The sequence below is a fragment of the Moschus berezovskii genome, chromosome 20, assembly GCF_049115385.1.
Source record: "Moschus berezovskii isolate FMDL1 chromosome 20, NW_MosBer_1.0, whole genome shotgun sequence".
Lineage (NCBI taxonomy): Eukaryota > Metazoa > Chordata > Mammalia > Artiodactyla > Moschidae > Moschus > Moschus berezovskii.
Window position 1 is genome coordinate 35,260,507 of NC_142479.1, and position 16,858 is coordinate 35,277,364.

The following is a 16,858-nucleotide window of genomic DNA, read 5'->3' on the forward strand; positions in this document are numbered from 1 at the left end:
CCTCCAGGAGGTTAATGGATAAATCAACTGTGGTCTACTCAAATAATGGAATACTACTCAGTGCTTAAAAAAAAAAGAGCTGTCAGGCCATGACTAAGTGAAAGAAGCCAATCTGAAACAGCTACGTACTATATGATTCTAATTCTATGACATTCTGGAAAAGCAAAACTATGGAGACAGTAAAAATATCAGTGGTTGCCAGGGGTTAGGAGAAGGGAGGGTGGGAGGGATGGACAGGCAGAGCACAAACGTTCAGGGCAATATCATACCATAATGGTGGATACACGTCACTCTACACTGGTCTAAACCCACAGAACGCCACCAAGAGAGAACTCTATGGTGAACGATGGACATTAGGTAATAATGATGATCAGGTTCATCAACTGTAACAAATTAACCACTCATTCTGGATGTTGATAGCCAGGGAAGCTGTGCGCGTTTAGGGTAGGAGATAGTACGGCACTCTCTGTATTTCCACTCCATTTTTGCTATGAATCGAAAACTTCTCTAAAGAATAAAGTCTATTGAAATAAAACAGAGATAGGTTTTCTTCTATCACTTATTCAACAACTTTATGAATGCCGACATTGTGCTAAGGACTATAAAACATTAACAATACTCAGTGCTAGCAAGAGGTGGTCACTGGGCGTTCTCAAACACTGCTGCTAAGACTGTAAGCTGGCACAGCTTCTTAAGAAAGTAATCCAACACATCATGTATCAAAAGCGTTAAAAGGCTTCAAACCTTTTAAACCTAAAAGTTAGTTTCTAAAAATACAGTCCAATGAAATAATAGGAAAAGTATGTTTCCTATTTATTAAAAGATGTTAACTAAAGCATTATTTATAATCCAAGAAAAGTGGGGGAAATGTGTGAAAACAGGGTAATGATTACATTAACGTTAACACATTTACATGAGAATATAATTCAGCCATTAAATATATTTACAAAGAATTTCATAACTGAATCCTTATAAAACAAATGAAAACAGAATCAAACACTTTATACTCACTATACTTTCAACTGTAAAACTTGAATATTCATACATATAGGAAGGAATGTCATTGCTGGGAAGCCGGTTTATAGGTGGTTTTCACCTTTTTTCTTTTTTTTCAGCACTCAACAAAACGCAAAAGGTGGAAACTTATTTTAAAAAATTATTTCGCTTACACAAAACAGGACACAGTTGCTCCAGTAAGGTGAGAGTAAAAAAATATGGTAAATGAGTAGACAAGGAAAAATAAAAGAATATTTATGGGCAGGAAGAAAGGACAGAGTATTAATGATGAAAGATTTAGGAGACAAAAGGGGACAGAACTCATGTTGTATTCAAAGAAACTTTGCTTCCAGAGCCATGAAGACACTGAGTCCAGTATTAACAGTAAACACCAAGACACATTTAATGTATTTTAATTTAATGTCAGGCTATAAAATAGGCACTTGAAAATGACATATTCAGAAGTGGCACATTAACAAAAAACAAGAAAAAACATGATTATAAGCAATGGCCCAAATAGCAGATGCCCCGTGGCCATGCCACTCAACTGTCAGTGTCTAGACAGACTTGCTGACCAACTTTATTGTTGATGTGAACTCAACTCAAAACCTACTAGGGCTTCCCTGGGGACTCAGACGGCAAAGAAGCCGCCTACAAGGCAAGAGACGTGGGTTTGATCCCTGGGTTGGGAAGATCCCCAGGAGGTGGGAATGGCAACCCACTCCAGTATTCTTGCCTAGAGAATCCCCATGGATAGAGAAGCCTGGCAGGCTATAGTCCACGGGGTCGCAGAGAGTCAGACACGACTGAGCAACTAAGTACAACATGGCACAAAACCTGCTTATTGAGAACTTGCAGCACATGAGGCACTGCTCTGAAAACTCACAATAAATAAATCTGTGGATAAAACAGGTCAGGGATCCCTAACTGCAGGGTACTTACAGTCTAGCAGAGAAGTCATGAGGGAAAACAAATAATAAAGATACACACAAGTTAAAGAAGGCAATGGCAACCCACTCCAGTATTCTTGCCTGGAGAATCCCATGGACAGAGGAGCCTGGTGGGCTACAGTTCATGGGGTCTCAAGAGTCAGACACAACTTAGCGACTAAACCACCACCCAAGCGGGTTAGCTGAGAACCAGAGCCACCTGGAAGTTAAGTGGGAGGTTGGACAGAGGTGCAGAGTTCTGTCTGGGGGAAAAAGTAGCCTTGGACTAACTGGGGCAGGGAGCTGCCAGAGACACTGCTCTAGAAGTCGTTCCCAACAAGAGAAAGGTCAAGTTCAGATGTAGGCTTAGAAAAACAGGTAACTTGACCAAAGGCAGCAGAACAAGCCAGCCCAACTGGTTCATGATTAAATGAATCCGGATGGGAACAAAAACAGATTCAGGAACCACAGAGTGATTGGAGGAGTGGAGAAGGCTCAGCAGGGTCTGGCTGACCTAACTTGAAGCCTAGGTGAGGAATCGGGGACCAGGCAGAGAAGGGCTGTAAAGGCAACTGGGAAGTAGTTCGGGGAAATTTTGGAAGGCAATCTGACTTCTCTTTGAAGGAAGTTTGAGCTGGTTGGGTTAGCAGCCAAGAGAAATGGGATTGAAGATGGAATTGGAGCCTCCATACCCTTGGTGTTGGCCCAGCAAATATTTCTTAGTTGCCACCGGCCTGAAGAATCCATGTTGTAAACTCTTTCATTTCTTTGATTGTGTACTTTATATCCTTTTTTCCTGTTTCTTAATAAATTCTTTTGAAAAATGTGAAAAAAAAAGAGAAAAAAAAGATACACACAAGTAAGTTATCTAGTGTTTAGAGGACAAGTGTTATGAAAAAGAAAAGCAGAGCAGGATGGGGCGACAGGAGAGCAAGGTTAACAGAATGGTCAGAATAAGTCATGTGGAGCTCAGATTTGAACAGACTTATGGGAGATGAGATACAGGACATGCAGATGGCTGGAGAAAGAACACTTCCAAGTAGAGGAAACTGCTAATGCAAAGGCCCAAAGGTGGCAGAAGCCCCTGGCTCACCAGAGGACCTGCAAAAAGGCCAGAGTAACTAAAACAAAGTAAGCAAGTCAGGGTGTGGTCTGAATGAGACCAGAGACAGCAAGGAGGGGAGTGGGGAGGAGGGAGAGTCCACACAGGAAGGTCTTGTGAAGACCATCACGGCTTTTGCGCTGAAAGAAATGGGAAGCCAGCAGAGGCTTGTGGAGAGCAGGCTGGGTGTGTGTGAGTGCGTGTTAGGAGTTCCAAGTCTTTCTGGAGAGCAGACTACATGTGAGTGTGTATGTGTGTGTAAAAAGGGGAAATGGGAACAAGAGAGACCACAGTTAGGAGTTTCAAGTCTTTCTGGATCATCTTTCTCTTCGTGTTTAAAAACAAGTTTGATTCACAAAGGGTATCCAGGGCATGTTTGCAAGAGGGTTTTTGCTTTCAGTGTGGAATCTTGAAGAATCTGTCAATAGCCTACAACTGTGTCCTTAGCAGGCATCTCGAAATAATGATTACCAAACATTTCTCTCTGTTCACTGCCCTGACATGAGTTCCGGGCATCACCCTCTCTCAGGGGAGAGGTGGAAAGAGGTTATGCAGAACAAGCAGTGATAACGGGATGACGTCACAGGTGTGCCTCAGAGAAGCCCCTAGTGAGTTGGGCTCATAACCACTCCACAGTGATTTACTCTGCCCTGCCAACGCCAGCTGGAGGAGGGATGAAGAAAGCTGACACAGCCTTAAGCCCTGGGCAGGCATTATAAGATCTTTCTCCCTCCAGGCCTGCCAGCCCCTCCCGTCTTCCAACCGCTGATCCTTGCTTCAGAAGCCAACGTGTGAACAGCACGTGTCTGGATTTCAGAAACCTGCCCAGCAGTTGGAAACTCCCTGCAGCGTGTCAATCGCTGCATCTGCTGTTGGCACTTGGGGCAAGGGATCACATGGGCAGTTTCTGAACTAAGCTTTGAGATGGGAGTCTGCTATCTGAAGAGGGGACTCAAGAAGCCAGAAAACTCCAATTACAGTAAATAAATTCCTAACCATGTGACAATCTGCCTTCTAAAAGGGAAACTGGGACATACAAGCCAACCAAACAGCTCTAAGGACGGCAGTAGTCAAGAACAAAAGCACAGAGCACCCTGACTAATGGAAAGGATTTTACAGGCCAACAGAGTTTACCAGCTCCGGAGTGTGATGTGGCTGAAACTAGAGAGCATTCTTGTCCAGATCCCTAGCTCACACCCTTTTGGCAATAAATGGCTTCTATCATTGCAGCGACAGGCCTCTCTCCCTGCCTTCCATTACCTTCTTCCCCACCTGTCAATCAGTCCTCTGAGTAGTGTATATCTTGACCATATCTTGGAAAAATAAAAAAATCTGAGCCCATGAACCATCTGCCATAAAACTAGGCTGCAGGAGCCGGAAAAGGAGCTGCTCTTTGGAAGCCCAGCCTACCATGCTCTTGCCACCCGATATACAGGTGCCCCTGTCACACTGTTCACAGGCAGAGGTTAGGAAAAAATGCTCGAGTCTGATGTTTCAAAGAAAAAAAGAATAACAGCATTTCCTCTAGTAACACGGCAGGCAGATTAGGAACCTAGGTCTACTCTCCCAATGAAACAACTAATTATCCTGGAAAGAGCATTTTAAAAATCCTTCTAGAAAGCAGTGGTGAGTTAATGAATTAAAAAGGACTCCTCTGGCCAGGGACTGAGTAAAGACAGAAAACTAGAGCTGTTAAGCGTGGGGCAGGGCCAGGCTTCACCTAAGAACATCTGCTACCTGATGAACTTGAGCTCTGGGTTTCTGAGGCCTCGTGGGTACAGCCGATATAAAAGGATGCCCAAGACCCCTGCATAAAGCTGAGGCCCCACAGAGCTACACCTAAGTACAAAGGTGAATCAGAAGCCATCCTCAGCCTCGTGATAAGACATCTAGCTAAACAACTGACTATATGAAACCCTGCGGCTGACTAGAAGAGGAAAGAAATAGTGCACTGAAAGTACACACTGTCCACTAGCCCTCACGGGGGTGTGCAGCCTGAATTCGCATTACCTGAACGGTTTGAAAACCCTCAAGCAGACATTTTACTTAGAATGATTATTTCAGACTCTCCACACCAGACTGTGGACAAAAGCAAACTCAAATCCTTTCCCCATTTTCATCCCAGGTCTCCAAGAATTCCCACTAATGAATTCCTGCAGATTACAGGGGGGAAAAAAAATTTTTTTTAATTACACGGGAAACAAGGCACACGTGCAACAATCAGCAGAAATAAGAGACTACCAGAACCTCAGCTAAAAGGACCCCTTGATCAGAGTCCCTAAAATAACCACATTTAATATATTAAAAAATAAATAAAAGACAAGCTCACAAATATGTTCAGGAAATAAGAAACTAATAGGAAAAGACCACATTTAGGGGGTTAAAAAAATCTGGAAATAAAAATATATAATCAAAATAAAATCTCAGCAGGGCATGTTTAGCAGATTAGATATAGCTAAGAAAAGGTTCAGGGACAGAGTTAAGGAAATTACAAGAAATGCAGCACCGAAAAAAAAAAGAGAGAGAGAGAGAGAAAGAGTCAAAAATGAAAGAGAAGTTTCAAGAGACATTTAAGACAGAAGGAGAAGAGAAAGCATGGGCAGATGCAGTATGTAAAAAAAGAATGCTAAGAATTTTCTAAAACTGCTGAAATCAACTCATAGATAAATGAAGCCCTATAAATCCCCAGCAAAAAAAGTACAAACCTAGAAAATCATTAAAGCTGTAGAACATCAAAGGATTTAAAAAAAAAAAAAAAGAAGAATCACCCAGAGATAACAGATTATTTTTAAGAGGACAATTAGACTGACGCCTGACTTTTAAACAGTAACAATCCAGAGACAGCAAGGTACCTTCAATGGGCTGAAGAAAAACAACTGTTAACACAGAGCTCTATCACCAGTGAATACAGAGGAATTGGGGAAATAAAAGAGTTTTCAGACAAATACGAATTGGAAAAGTTTGTCATCAAAAGAATGTCACTAAATAAATTCTAAAGAACATACTTCAGGCAGAAAGAAAACGGTCCCAGGGAATTCCTGGTGGTCCAGTGATTAGGACTCTGCGCTCTCACTGCCGGATCCATCCCTGATCCAGGAACTAAGATCCCACAGGCAGGGAGGTGCAGCCAAAAAAATAAAAAGGAAAAGAAACTGATCCCAGGGAAAAGGTCTGAGATATAAAAAGGAATGAAAAGAAAGCAGTAAATATATAGGTGAGTCTAAACAAATTTTACCATCAAAACAATCATGATAATAATGAAAACAAAACATAAGTGAAAACAACTTGTCTTTCAAGGTTTAAAAGTAAAAAACAATTAAAACAGATGACAACAGTAGCATATTAACTGGGGAAGAGAAAAGGAGAAGAGGACAGAATTTAAGTGTGCCAAGATATCTGTATTATTTAGTAGAGGGAAAATGCAGCTGCTTAGGTTGGGGGGTGGAGGTGGTGATGAGGCAGGGTGGGAACGATTGCTTGCTGTGTTGAGCTGTCTCAATCAGGTCCAAAGAAATTTCTGTGTGCCATCTGACACAGGAGGCTGGACCCTTGAGACCTGAGTGTTATTTACTACCTTTGTGAACTTCCTAAAGTTACGCAGCCTTTCTGGTATGTTTCTAGTCTGTAAATCGACGAAATAGGACACAAAATAGCTGTCCCACCTGTCTCAGGGGCTTTTCTGGTAGCTCAGCTGGTAAAGAATCTGCCTGCAATGCAGGAGACCCCGGTTCGATACCTGGATCACGAAGATCCCCTGGAGAAGGGATAGGCTACCCATTCCCGTGTTCTTGGGCTTCCCTGGTGGCTCAGCTGGTAAAGAATCCGCCTGCAATTCAGGAGACTTGGGTTCGAGCCCTGGGTTGGTAAGATCCCCGGAGAAGGGCAAGGCTACCCACTCCAGTATTCTGGCCTGGAGAATTCCATGGACTATATATAGTCCATGGGATTGCAAAGAGTCAGAGGCTGACGGGAGACATCACATGAGAATACATATACAGCAACCATAAAATCTCATCAGGTATGACCACAATGTTGTTCTGCTGTCATTCCTGGCCACTACCTCTGAAAGCTTACAGTTCTTCCCCAGACCAACATTTAGTTGGTTAGGGTCCAAAGTGCAATGTACCCCCCCAATCCCCACCCCCGGAACATACTCATGTTCCCTGAGTATTCAACAAATAGCAGAGAGCTGGCCCACCCCCCTGTAACATGTAGAATTTTACTCCCCAGGAAAAGTTTAAGGAGAGTTCAGAAAAGGCAGTTGACAGTCCTGCTGCCAGCATCCCCCCAATAACATCTCTCTTTCAGAATAAGTCCATCCAGGAAGAAAAAAAAATCGAATTGAGAAGCTATAAAATGGCAGCAGAGATGAGGTCTCTAGCCCATAGTAATGATGAGGTGGTGACGGGACACTGCACATCCCCACTGCCCCACAAAGCAGCCACGGACACCAAACCACACTGTAACCCTGGGGCAAAACCAGAAAGCATTTCATCAACCGACATGGTAAGAGGCTTAATTTTATTGATATGAGTGGATTTTCTCATGTCTTTAGCTTTTCACAACTGCTTCTCCTCCCTCAGCCTAAAGTAATGGATTCATTCTAAAAACAAGGACCCTGGAATTCAGAATAGGGAAGACAGGAAGACCCCTTGACAAACTCACTTCCTTAGCTTTTCCTTCTTTTCCAGGGAACTCTGAGGGAAGAAATCCATGCTAAGCAGCCTGTTGATAGCTGTGGCCCTGCCGGAGGGACAGAGGGCACGCCGGCAGAGGGATGCCCCCTTCCCCTGGTCTGCCTCCTAAAGCCCTGCCTCTTCTGACCTCCGAATCCATTTCTCACATAATTTGGGGGCCAAGCTGGCTGTTTCTTTATCTGCCCTCAACTGAGCAGTCCTGAGAACGAAAAGTCAGGCAGTGCCGACTACCTGTACAAATCTACGCAAAGGTCCTTGGGGAGAAAGAGCCCAGAAACAGACAAGCAGGGGTGAGAGGGGCAGTTTACACAGCTCAGCTCAGGCCTACCCTTTCCGAGAGGTGGGTTCCTGTACAGCTGTTCTGACAAGCAGGGGATTAGGCACTTGCTACATTCTGCTCGGGTGAGAGAGTCAGACAGAAGTGAACTGCACGGGGCAGCACCCTGCCTTACCAAAGGTCTCTAAGGCGGTGGTTTGCTAAAGACAAAGACATTCTGGTTGGGTTGTGACTGTAACTTCACACATTAGGGTCAACCTGCATACATGACCATAGCCTGGAGGTGAGTGGCTCCCATCTCAAGCGTCCCACACGCTGGGGTCAAGTTCTGTGGGTCCCTTGTCGACAGGTGCAGTGTCTCTATCCCTCTGGAGGCAGGCAGGTGGCACCCCCTCCCACCACCTCCTGCAATTCAGGATTACTAACAAACCATAAAAGTGAGCATAAATGATAACAAAAGGAATGCCAGCCTAGCCCTAGCTCAGTGCCAGCCCTTAAACGTCCCCTAAGGCGAACACACGAGCAGTGTCTCTTGGGTGCCCTCTTGCTGTCACCAGGGCTTTTCTGCAAGGCTGACACGGAGGCCTCCTCTATAAACTGGTAGATGAGGAAAATGAGGAGGAAAAAGAAGGGGCCAGGGCACAGAAAAAGGAAGTTATTCTAGTGGTGGCCAATGAACAACATCCAGTGATTTATAGGAAGTATAATCCAATAATACAATAAAATAAAACAGTGTGTGCCTGCAATGGTTTTGATTCCAGGAATTATAAAAACATATTTTTTAAGAAGACAGAGAGAGAGTAAGAACAAGAAGGGGAGAGAAAACGGCAGGAAGAAACAAGGGGCCAGACTGGAGCAAACTGGGCACAGATGGGAGACGCAGTGGGGTTCCAGGGCTGCCCTACCATAAACACTGCTTCGATTACTCCTCTTCAAAAAACGAGAGCTTATTTCTTTACATTACAGAATTTAAAAAAAAAAATTAAAATTCTTGGAGTGCTTGTGGTTTAGATCAACCATTCCCTCTCCAGCACCACATCAGCCAATCGGGTGGCTACTGAAGTGTTAAACGCTGAGGCACGTGGAGAAGGCCCCCCGCTTCTCCAATGACCAGCGGTGACATCACCCTGGGAATCACCTATCTCGCCACCACCCATCACTCGCCAAAGGGCAATTCTGGACACAGGCCAGGAAGGGAACACACTGTTCAGTGACAGTCGGCCTGGAACCATGGCCTTCCTCATCCATGTGCTCAGTGAATGCTTACTGAGTGCCTGATAAATACCAGGCCCTCTGCTAAGGGAAACCCAAGCATCCTTCGAATGCCTCTGTCCTCAGCCTCTTCAATGTAGACTAATAGGATTCTGGACTCTCTGCAGTCCCACTCCAGCAGGCTTCTTGCAGAGGGCCCACCTGATGGGAGGAGATAAAGGTATCAATAGGCTTGAACTTGTGAGTTTAAGATCACTGCTGAGACCTGAAAGGTTCGCTGGTTAAATGATGTGGCAAAACTCAACTTACTTTCCTTTATTGGAAGGGGGACAAATCTCATGACCTCTGCCTCCCTGAGCTCCAGGGAAAACTGTAAGTTAGGAAAGGCCTCTTTGACCATCTAAGTGTTTCCCCTCCGCTGGGCCTTCTGGGGTGCCTGAAGCTCTTTAACAGTTCTGTGTCTCTCGACCCCAAGGAAAGCACATTTGAAAAGTATTTTAATAATCACACTATTAGTATCATTTCCGGTATTGTGAAAAGAGGACTTATACAAGGGTAGCACTGAGCCCACACAAAAACGAATTAGAGGCAACAGCAAAGGACATCCTTTTTTGTAAGGCCGTCCCTGTGGCTCTCCCTAGGTACCACATCTCCAGGGAAGGGCCAGGCATAGACGGAGAGGATCTCGACTGCCGTGGGGGGACAGATCACCTCTGCTCCGGGCTGGAACGTTCCTTCTCCACAGAGTCCAGGGACTGACATACACAAACACCCACCCAGAAGGACACGTCCAAGAAGGAATGGAAAGAAAAATGATGGCCCAGATGTTCTGTTAACTTGCAGTGACTGCCAAATCACCACAGACCCCAAGCACCTGGGAGGGCCAGGCGGCAGCAGGCCCTCGCTTCCTGGCTGCAGACAGCCGGGGTCTCGCGGCTGGGTGGCGGCTCTGACAGCCAGCCGACCGGCCTGGAGGGCAGCCTTCAGAGGGCACCGGCTGACGGGACCCGGGGGCTGAACACTCAAGGGCTGATTTATCACTTCCTTACTCATAAAAGTGTGATTCAAACTGCTGCTGATTAGTGAAGGATTTAAATCTTTACCCTCTCCCCAACCCCCTTCCCGCTCCACCCCCGGCACAGATGCTGCAGCTCAGCCACAACACCCCCTTCTTGCCACTGTCCGTGCGAGCACAGCACAGGGGCCCAGCGAAGATGACTCACATGCTGGGAAATGGAAAAGTGCATCTTCCCACCAGCCAGCCCCGCTGAGTGCTCTGCTCACCCCTCTCCCAATGGCAGCCCACACAGTGGGGTCTGGACGGCCGCCTCAGCTGCACACCGGGTACTTGGCAGCGTGTCCACAGAGCGCTCTGTCCCAGCTGAGTGTTACATCCTGTGGCCCCGGCTGTTTTTCCCTGAAACACCCTTGGACCACCACAGCCCTCGGCCCCAGCTGCCCCATGGAGGTGAGCGTCAGGACAAAGCTGGAGCTGGTGGCGGGGTCTCACGCACAGGCTGCGATGTGTCCTTCCTGGCAAACAGGTCCTCGTTAGGAGCGACCATGGTAAAGAGTCTGAGAAAAAGCATGCTGGCCTCCAAGGGGAAAGCACTACTTCCTTCTTTCTCTGTTCTCACTGTCTCACCTTCCTTTCACCCATATTTTAATTTTTAACTTTACAACAGCTCCAAGGAAAGGACTCATTGGTGGCCTATGAAAAGGCCAACATCTTCCTTTTCGTGGAGCAGAAGTTGCTGACAACAGAGGCTCCGCAGGCTAGAGCTGTGGGGCCTTTACATTCACACCTCCAGGTCCCCTGATGGGGAAACAGTACCTTGGCAGAGGCTGCGCTCTGTGACAGGCAGCTCACTGGCTGCGATGTTGCAGGGGGAGGCGGGGAAGTGAACAGGAAGCCACCTCGGGAGGCTCCACTCCCGCGAGCTTCCCGCCTGGTGGCCCGACCGGCGAGACCCTCAAGCGATGAGGAAGGGATCGAGTTCCCTCCCCTCCGGACTGACCGCCTCACCACCCTTTACAAACTGTATTTCCTCCTTCCTAAAAATCACCATGGCTGCTCAGGACTGCATGCTCTCTCAGTGGTGTTCCCGGACATATTCAGAGAAGTTCAAAATGGCACCTAAACCTGTGCATTTCACCTTCTGCAAAGAACTGTAAATGCTGCGGCAGACAGCGTGAGAGGAGAACACCCTCTAGGATTCAGATGTGATGGAAAACCCAGGCAAACCAGCAGAGGACCTGGCGGAGTCCCAGGAGAAGCCAAGTTTCAAGGGAAAGTGCAGCCTGCCTGCTCATCGGGGAGAACACCCCCCACCGGACCAGAGGAGGCTGAAGCACAACACTAAATACAAATGGGAAAGGGAAATAAACCAACTTCAGAGTGATAGAGATCACTAAGAAAAGGTGCCATGAAAGAACCAGGGAGACTATGTCCAGAAACACTGGGTCTGCTTGACAGTGGAATCTCTCCGTAGGGCAATTCCCACTTCCTGGGATTGCAGGTGACAACCTTCTAACCCTGAGACCAGACACTCTCTGTTGAGGCTCTGAAATGATTTTTTGGCAGCATGGACCAAGTCTCCTTTGCAAACAAACACACAAAATAATGTCACCTCCAGGCTACAGATTTCCATCAAGTCAAACCACATCATCCTTACCTCAGTGGGGTGGAGGGAAGGGAAGGGATCCGGTTAACATCCTTCCACTGTGACCTGGTCACCAGAACATTTACAAATCCTGCCAATCAGCCCCTCCCCCATTTCTCCTTCCCCACCTCCCACCTCATGTCAAAAAAAAAACAACAACCCAGTGTTCAGAAAAGCATCTCAGAATGCATACCACTACATCTGCCAAACTCTGGGGCTGGTGAGTTTTTTGCTTCCAGATTTGAGTCACCAAAGCTCATCAATTCTCTGTTCTTACTCCCTGGCAGAATCCCACAAGGGATATCCCATAGGGAACTAGACTTTTCCATATTGAACAAACAGGGTACATGAGTCCAGAAACAGCTATTCCCCATCCCTGCCAAGCGTATGGTCTCTGCAATGAAACATTTCAGCAATGCCTCCCCCCCGGGACAGGCTTTGGGTCTGCAGCCTCTGAGAGGCCTTGCTGCTGCCTTCAGCACAGCCAGATGTGCAGCAGCATCTCTGGGTTTGCAAATTAAGCTCTATACCCATGATTCCCTCCAACCATCCCACCCAAGCACTAGAGAGTCATACAGATTTCGGAGAGTACATGAAAGATCTGAAAGGTGATGGAGGAAAAGAGGAAGGGGTGGGAGGGTGGGTGGGGGGTGTGTGTGTGTGTTAGGGGGACTGTGTAGTGGTATGGCAGCACAGGAAAGAAGACAGATTAACCTTTATCTGTCTAGATTAAGAAAATGGATGTTCCTTACCTTTCAACTGGGAGTTGTGTACAGCAAACATGTTGATGGTCATAAGCTGCAGCATGCGGGTACTTCCAATAGGAGAGGGGCTGTGCTGCAGCAACACCTGGAACTCCTTGAGGACCTTCTCAGCCACTGCAGGGAATGTCTCCATCCTACAAGCACAGCCAGCCCATCAGTGAGGCACATCCCCGAGAGCACTCAGTGCGTGCGTGCACAACACACACACTCATTCATTCCTTCCTTCCCTCCCTCTCTCTCTCTCAGAAAAGCAGGCAGCTAACACCTAGGATGTTTCTTTGCCTTCATAAACCTTCCGGGTACCCTAAGGTTGTAAACAAATTTAAGAGAAAGATGTGTTCAGGGTTTAGAGATGGAAACAACTCAATTTTTTGGATAAATCACCATGAGTTATTACGCTTTGGTATGCTATTTCCTAACCTCTGGCAATAACTGGATTCAAGCTGAAATCAAAGTTTCTCTCTGAAACCATCAGTTTTTCTAAATAGTGAACAAATTTCCTTTAAGCTCTAAGGCCAGCATAGTCCCCAAACTCTCCGGTATGAAAATCATATTCTAGGAAGAGGTTTGTGAATCTAAAGATTCTTCACTCAAAGCTTCACTTCAGAGAGGCTCTCAGACGCACTTCTGCCGCTATCAACTTAGGGACCAGCACACGAATTGTTCCACATAAGGACCCCAAACATCCCCTGGAGAACCCCTTGACCGGGGGACCCGATGATCTGTTTCGGCCTTTCCTGGGTTGCTGTCCTCCTCCCTCTCACAAGGGCTCTGCTCATCAGGGTCTGTATGTTTTCAGGCCAGTGGAAATATAATGCCCTGGCCAACTGCCACTCCCAATACAGGAAGAGCCTGTAATGTAGGGAGGCAGAAATCTAGCCAGTGACCCGGCGCTCCTAAGGAGAGGTCATTCAAACCACTGCTTGCCAAACGTGGCCACAGAACAGTGGTGCATGCCTGGAGCTCCTCTGGCAATGGGAACAAACCACAGCTGAAGTCCTCAGAAATAAAAAGCAAATTCAAACTCGGTGCTAGAGAGAGAAAAAAACCAGGCACATGGGCCTGAGGGCCATGCCGAACAATTAACGGTCACCAGAGTATCTTTCATACATCCTCACACCCCCTCACAAACACACAAACTGCTTGTGGTACACTGCGTGTGTACTGGGGTGGGGGGAGAGGAGGGTGAGAAAGAGCTCCAGCTTGGATTAATAAATAGCTTCTGGAAAGCCACAGGGAAGGGAATCCTCCTCAAAGGATACAACACAGCCTTGAGTCCTAGGGAAGGGTGCTTCTGCTTTCACCTGAACCTCAACCCTTTCTCCAGTGTGTAGCAAGCACCCTCCCCAGGCTGGAAAACTCCAGAGCCTTCTGAAAGCCTGGCAAGCTTCATTCCTCGCCCTTGGAGGCAACTCCTGCGACTGACCTCCCAGTACCCAGAAGTCATGCCACAGTTATGGGTCAATTACAGTTTATGTTCCAGTGCCCTTCTCTACCGAGCTGCCCTCATTTTCATTGGCACAAAACATGCCAGGCATTTGCTTTCTTGCCCCAACATGCCATTTCAAGTGCCACCCCACCCCACACTCCTGCCACCACCACCCAACAACAACAAAACAACCAAAACACACTGATTTTCTTCCACCTCTAAAAAGTTTCAGAACCATTAAAACTCTTGGTCGGTTTGGAATGGCAGAGAGTGATATGTTTGGGGCTGGACTAGATCCATTTTTCCCCCTGGGCTGTAACAAAGGTTTCATTTTAAACCTTGACACTGTGCAGCACTCTTTCTGGTCGGAGGTGGGGAGGGGGCTAGCACTTCTCATTACGAGAATCACAGAGTTCATTCTGCTTGAAAAGCAGCCACACTGGGCGAGTTTCGGAGCCATGTGTCTCCGTGTTGAAAGGCGGTAGAGAGCCAGCACAGAACGACATGACAGAAGTGTCATGTGGGACGGTCCTTCTTCGAGGCTGTGTCTGAGGAAGACACTTTCCCGGGATGGGAATTGAAACACAGCCATCATCACTCCCTAGGTCAGACTGAAGTCTCAAACGAGCACCAGGCCAAATGTCCCCATCGTCTTTTTTAAGTTAAAAAAAAAAAAAAATTTTGCTGTTCACCTTTCAACTAGTTCACAATGCTTAAAACAAAATAAAAAGAAATCAAATGCATAAGGGTATGAGTTAGAGTAACTCCAATTCTGAGATGCGAGGGAAGATGGAGTTCTCAAACAACATCAGCTTTGTGGGCCACAACTGAAGGACGCGCAGATAAAAGATTCTTCCTCAGAGCTCAATAACGGCGCTTCTCGTGCCCAGTTTCATATCCAAAATGCTCTCTGGTTTTGGTCTCCAATTACCTGTAAGTAGTTTTATTTCTTTCTCTTTGCTCCACCCCATATTGCAGAATGAAAATTATACTAAAACTGGGATAATGACAGAACACAATTTGTTTAGGAAAAAAACCCACAAAATAAAATGATGGTTTTTATGGCTACAGAAGTAATTATGCAAATGCAATAAAAAGGTCTGAAGAATACATAACCTGATGTCTAGCATTATCTCTTTGGAGGGCACAGGGGTTGGGAAAGAGTTGAAAGAAATTTTAGAAAAGCATACTATACTTTTACAAGGAGATTTTTATATATTACTTATGTAATAATTGTAAAAGTTTTACACAAGAGGCAGCAGCAGTAGCAGCAACAGAGAAAGAGGCGAGAAAGCATAGAAAGATGGCAATTTATAATAGCAAAAAACTGGAAGCAGCCTAAAACGTCCAACAACAACAGATAATTAAGATGGCATATCCATACAATTGAATTCTATTTTTTAGAAGCTGTATTAGATTTTTTTAAGTTTAATATATATTAACTGAAGACAGTTTTAAAGTAGTTTAATGTGATCCCTTTTATAGATATTTATAAAAAATAAATAAGAGAATGCATGTGTGTGATGTATGGAAGAGAAGATAAAAATATACATCAAGTGTTAACGGTGGATAGTTATCTCTGGATAGTGAGAACAAGAATAATTTTTTATTTCTTCTTTTTGCTGCGTTTTCTAAATATTTTGCAACGAGCACTGTATACAGTAAAAAGATTTCCCCTACGATGAATACTTCTGGCTTTTGTATATAATACATTTCTAGTTTTAAAAAGTAAATCAAGACACAAACATAATATTTTTAACAATTCGAAGTCCAAAATAAACACGTGAGTCTTTGAATTCCAAGAGATCTTGAAAGTGTGCAAAAAGCATGACTCGGCAAGCAAGTAAAAAACTAAAGTGGCAACTTCAACCTAGGCTACAATGGGAAGCTAAATTATTCTCTTCGTCACAAGTCAGAAGTCTATGGATGGCCGGCTTCTGGACCCCCTCAGAGGAGTCCAAGTGCAGGTCCGCTGTGCCTCTCCCCGGGAGAGCCAGTGTCTATCAGGAGCCACACAGCACTCCTGCCCAATTCCATTTCCTGAGCCCCGGAGGACTCCGGCCCTGTCTTTTAAAACTGTATGATCACTTGTAGGATGTGCATTTCGCTGGCTGCAGTGACCGCTTTCTAAAGGGATCTCGAGAGACACCTTGTCTCCTGTGAATGGCAGTTTCAAGAAACCAATCTTTCAGACCGTACTGGGACCAGACCCGGGAGTGACTCAGACAGTGACTAACGGGGCAGGACCCAACCTCTCAGATACTGGGGAACACAGCTGGTCTGACAATATTCTCTGTGGAAAAGAATCAGGCTCCCTAATTTTTCTTAACATCTTGATTTTTAAAAACTGCATGAGATAGGAGCAAACCAGTAGCAAAATCAAACCAAACAACTCAGCCGTGTGACAGGGTAGCTATGAGAAACAAAAATCACAGGGCTATAGGACATAAGGACTGGAACAGACCTTGGAGCTCATCTGTTTAAACTACTGATAAGGAAACCAGAGCCCACAGACGCTCTGACTTGTTCCCTCTCGAGGTCTTAGAACTAGTCGGCAGAGAAAAACAAACTCTTTTTTGGCACCCGATTCCATCAAACACTTGGAATTTCTTCTTTCGCCGGCTGCTGAGAGGAAGGAGACTGGTGTGGCACACAGTAGGCCCTCAAGTGCACACGGATGCAGCAGGGAACACGGGCCCAGGGAAGACGAAGACTGGGAGAGCCACGCTGCCGGGGCTTTTCTCAGCAGGCAGGCGGGACAGTGCATGTGTCTTCAGCTGCTCCCCATT

General features: G+C 46.0%; 1 protein-coding gene across 5 annotated transcripts in view; it reads right to left on the reverse strand.

Moving 5' to 3' along the window:
• Positions 1–16,858, reverse strand: part of SMG6 (SMG6 nonsense mediated mRNA decay factor) — a 200,047-nt gene that overhangs the window by 133,147 nt on the left and 50,042 nt on the right. For 4 of the 5 annotated variants that reach the window (XM_055403438.2, XM_055403453.2, XM_055403447.2 and 1 more), the window contains exon 10: positions 12,629–12,774. In XM_055403438.2, coding sequence (XP_055259413.2) covers positions 12,629–12,774 — 146 coding nt within the window. Of the gene's footprint in view, positions 1–12,628; positions 12,775–13,265; positions 13,286–16,858 lie in introns of those variants that run through there. The other variant, XM_088828768.1, reaches the window with a different exon arrangement.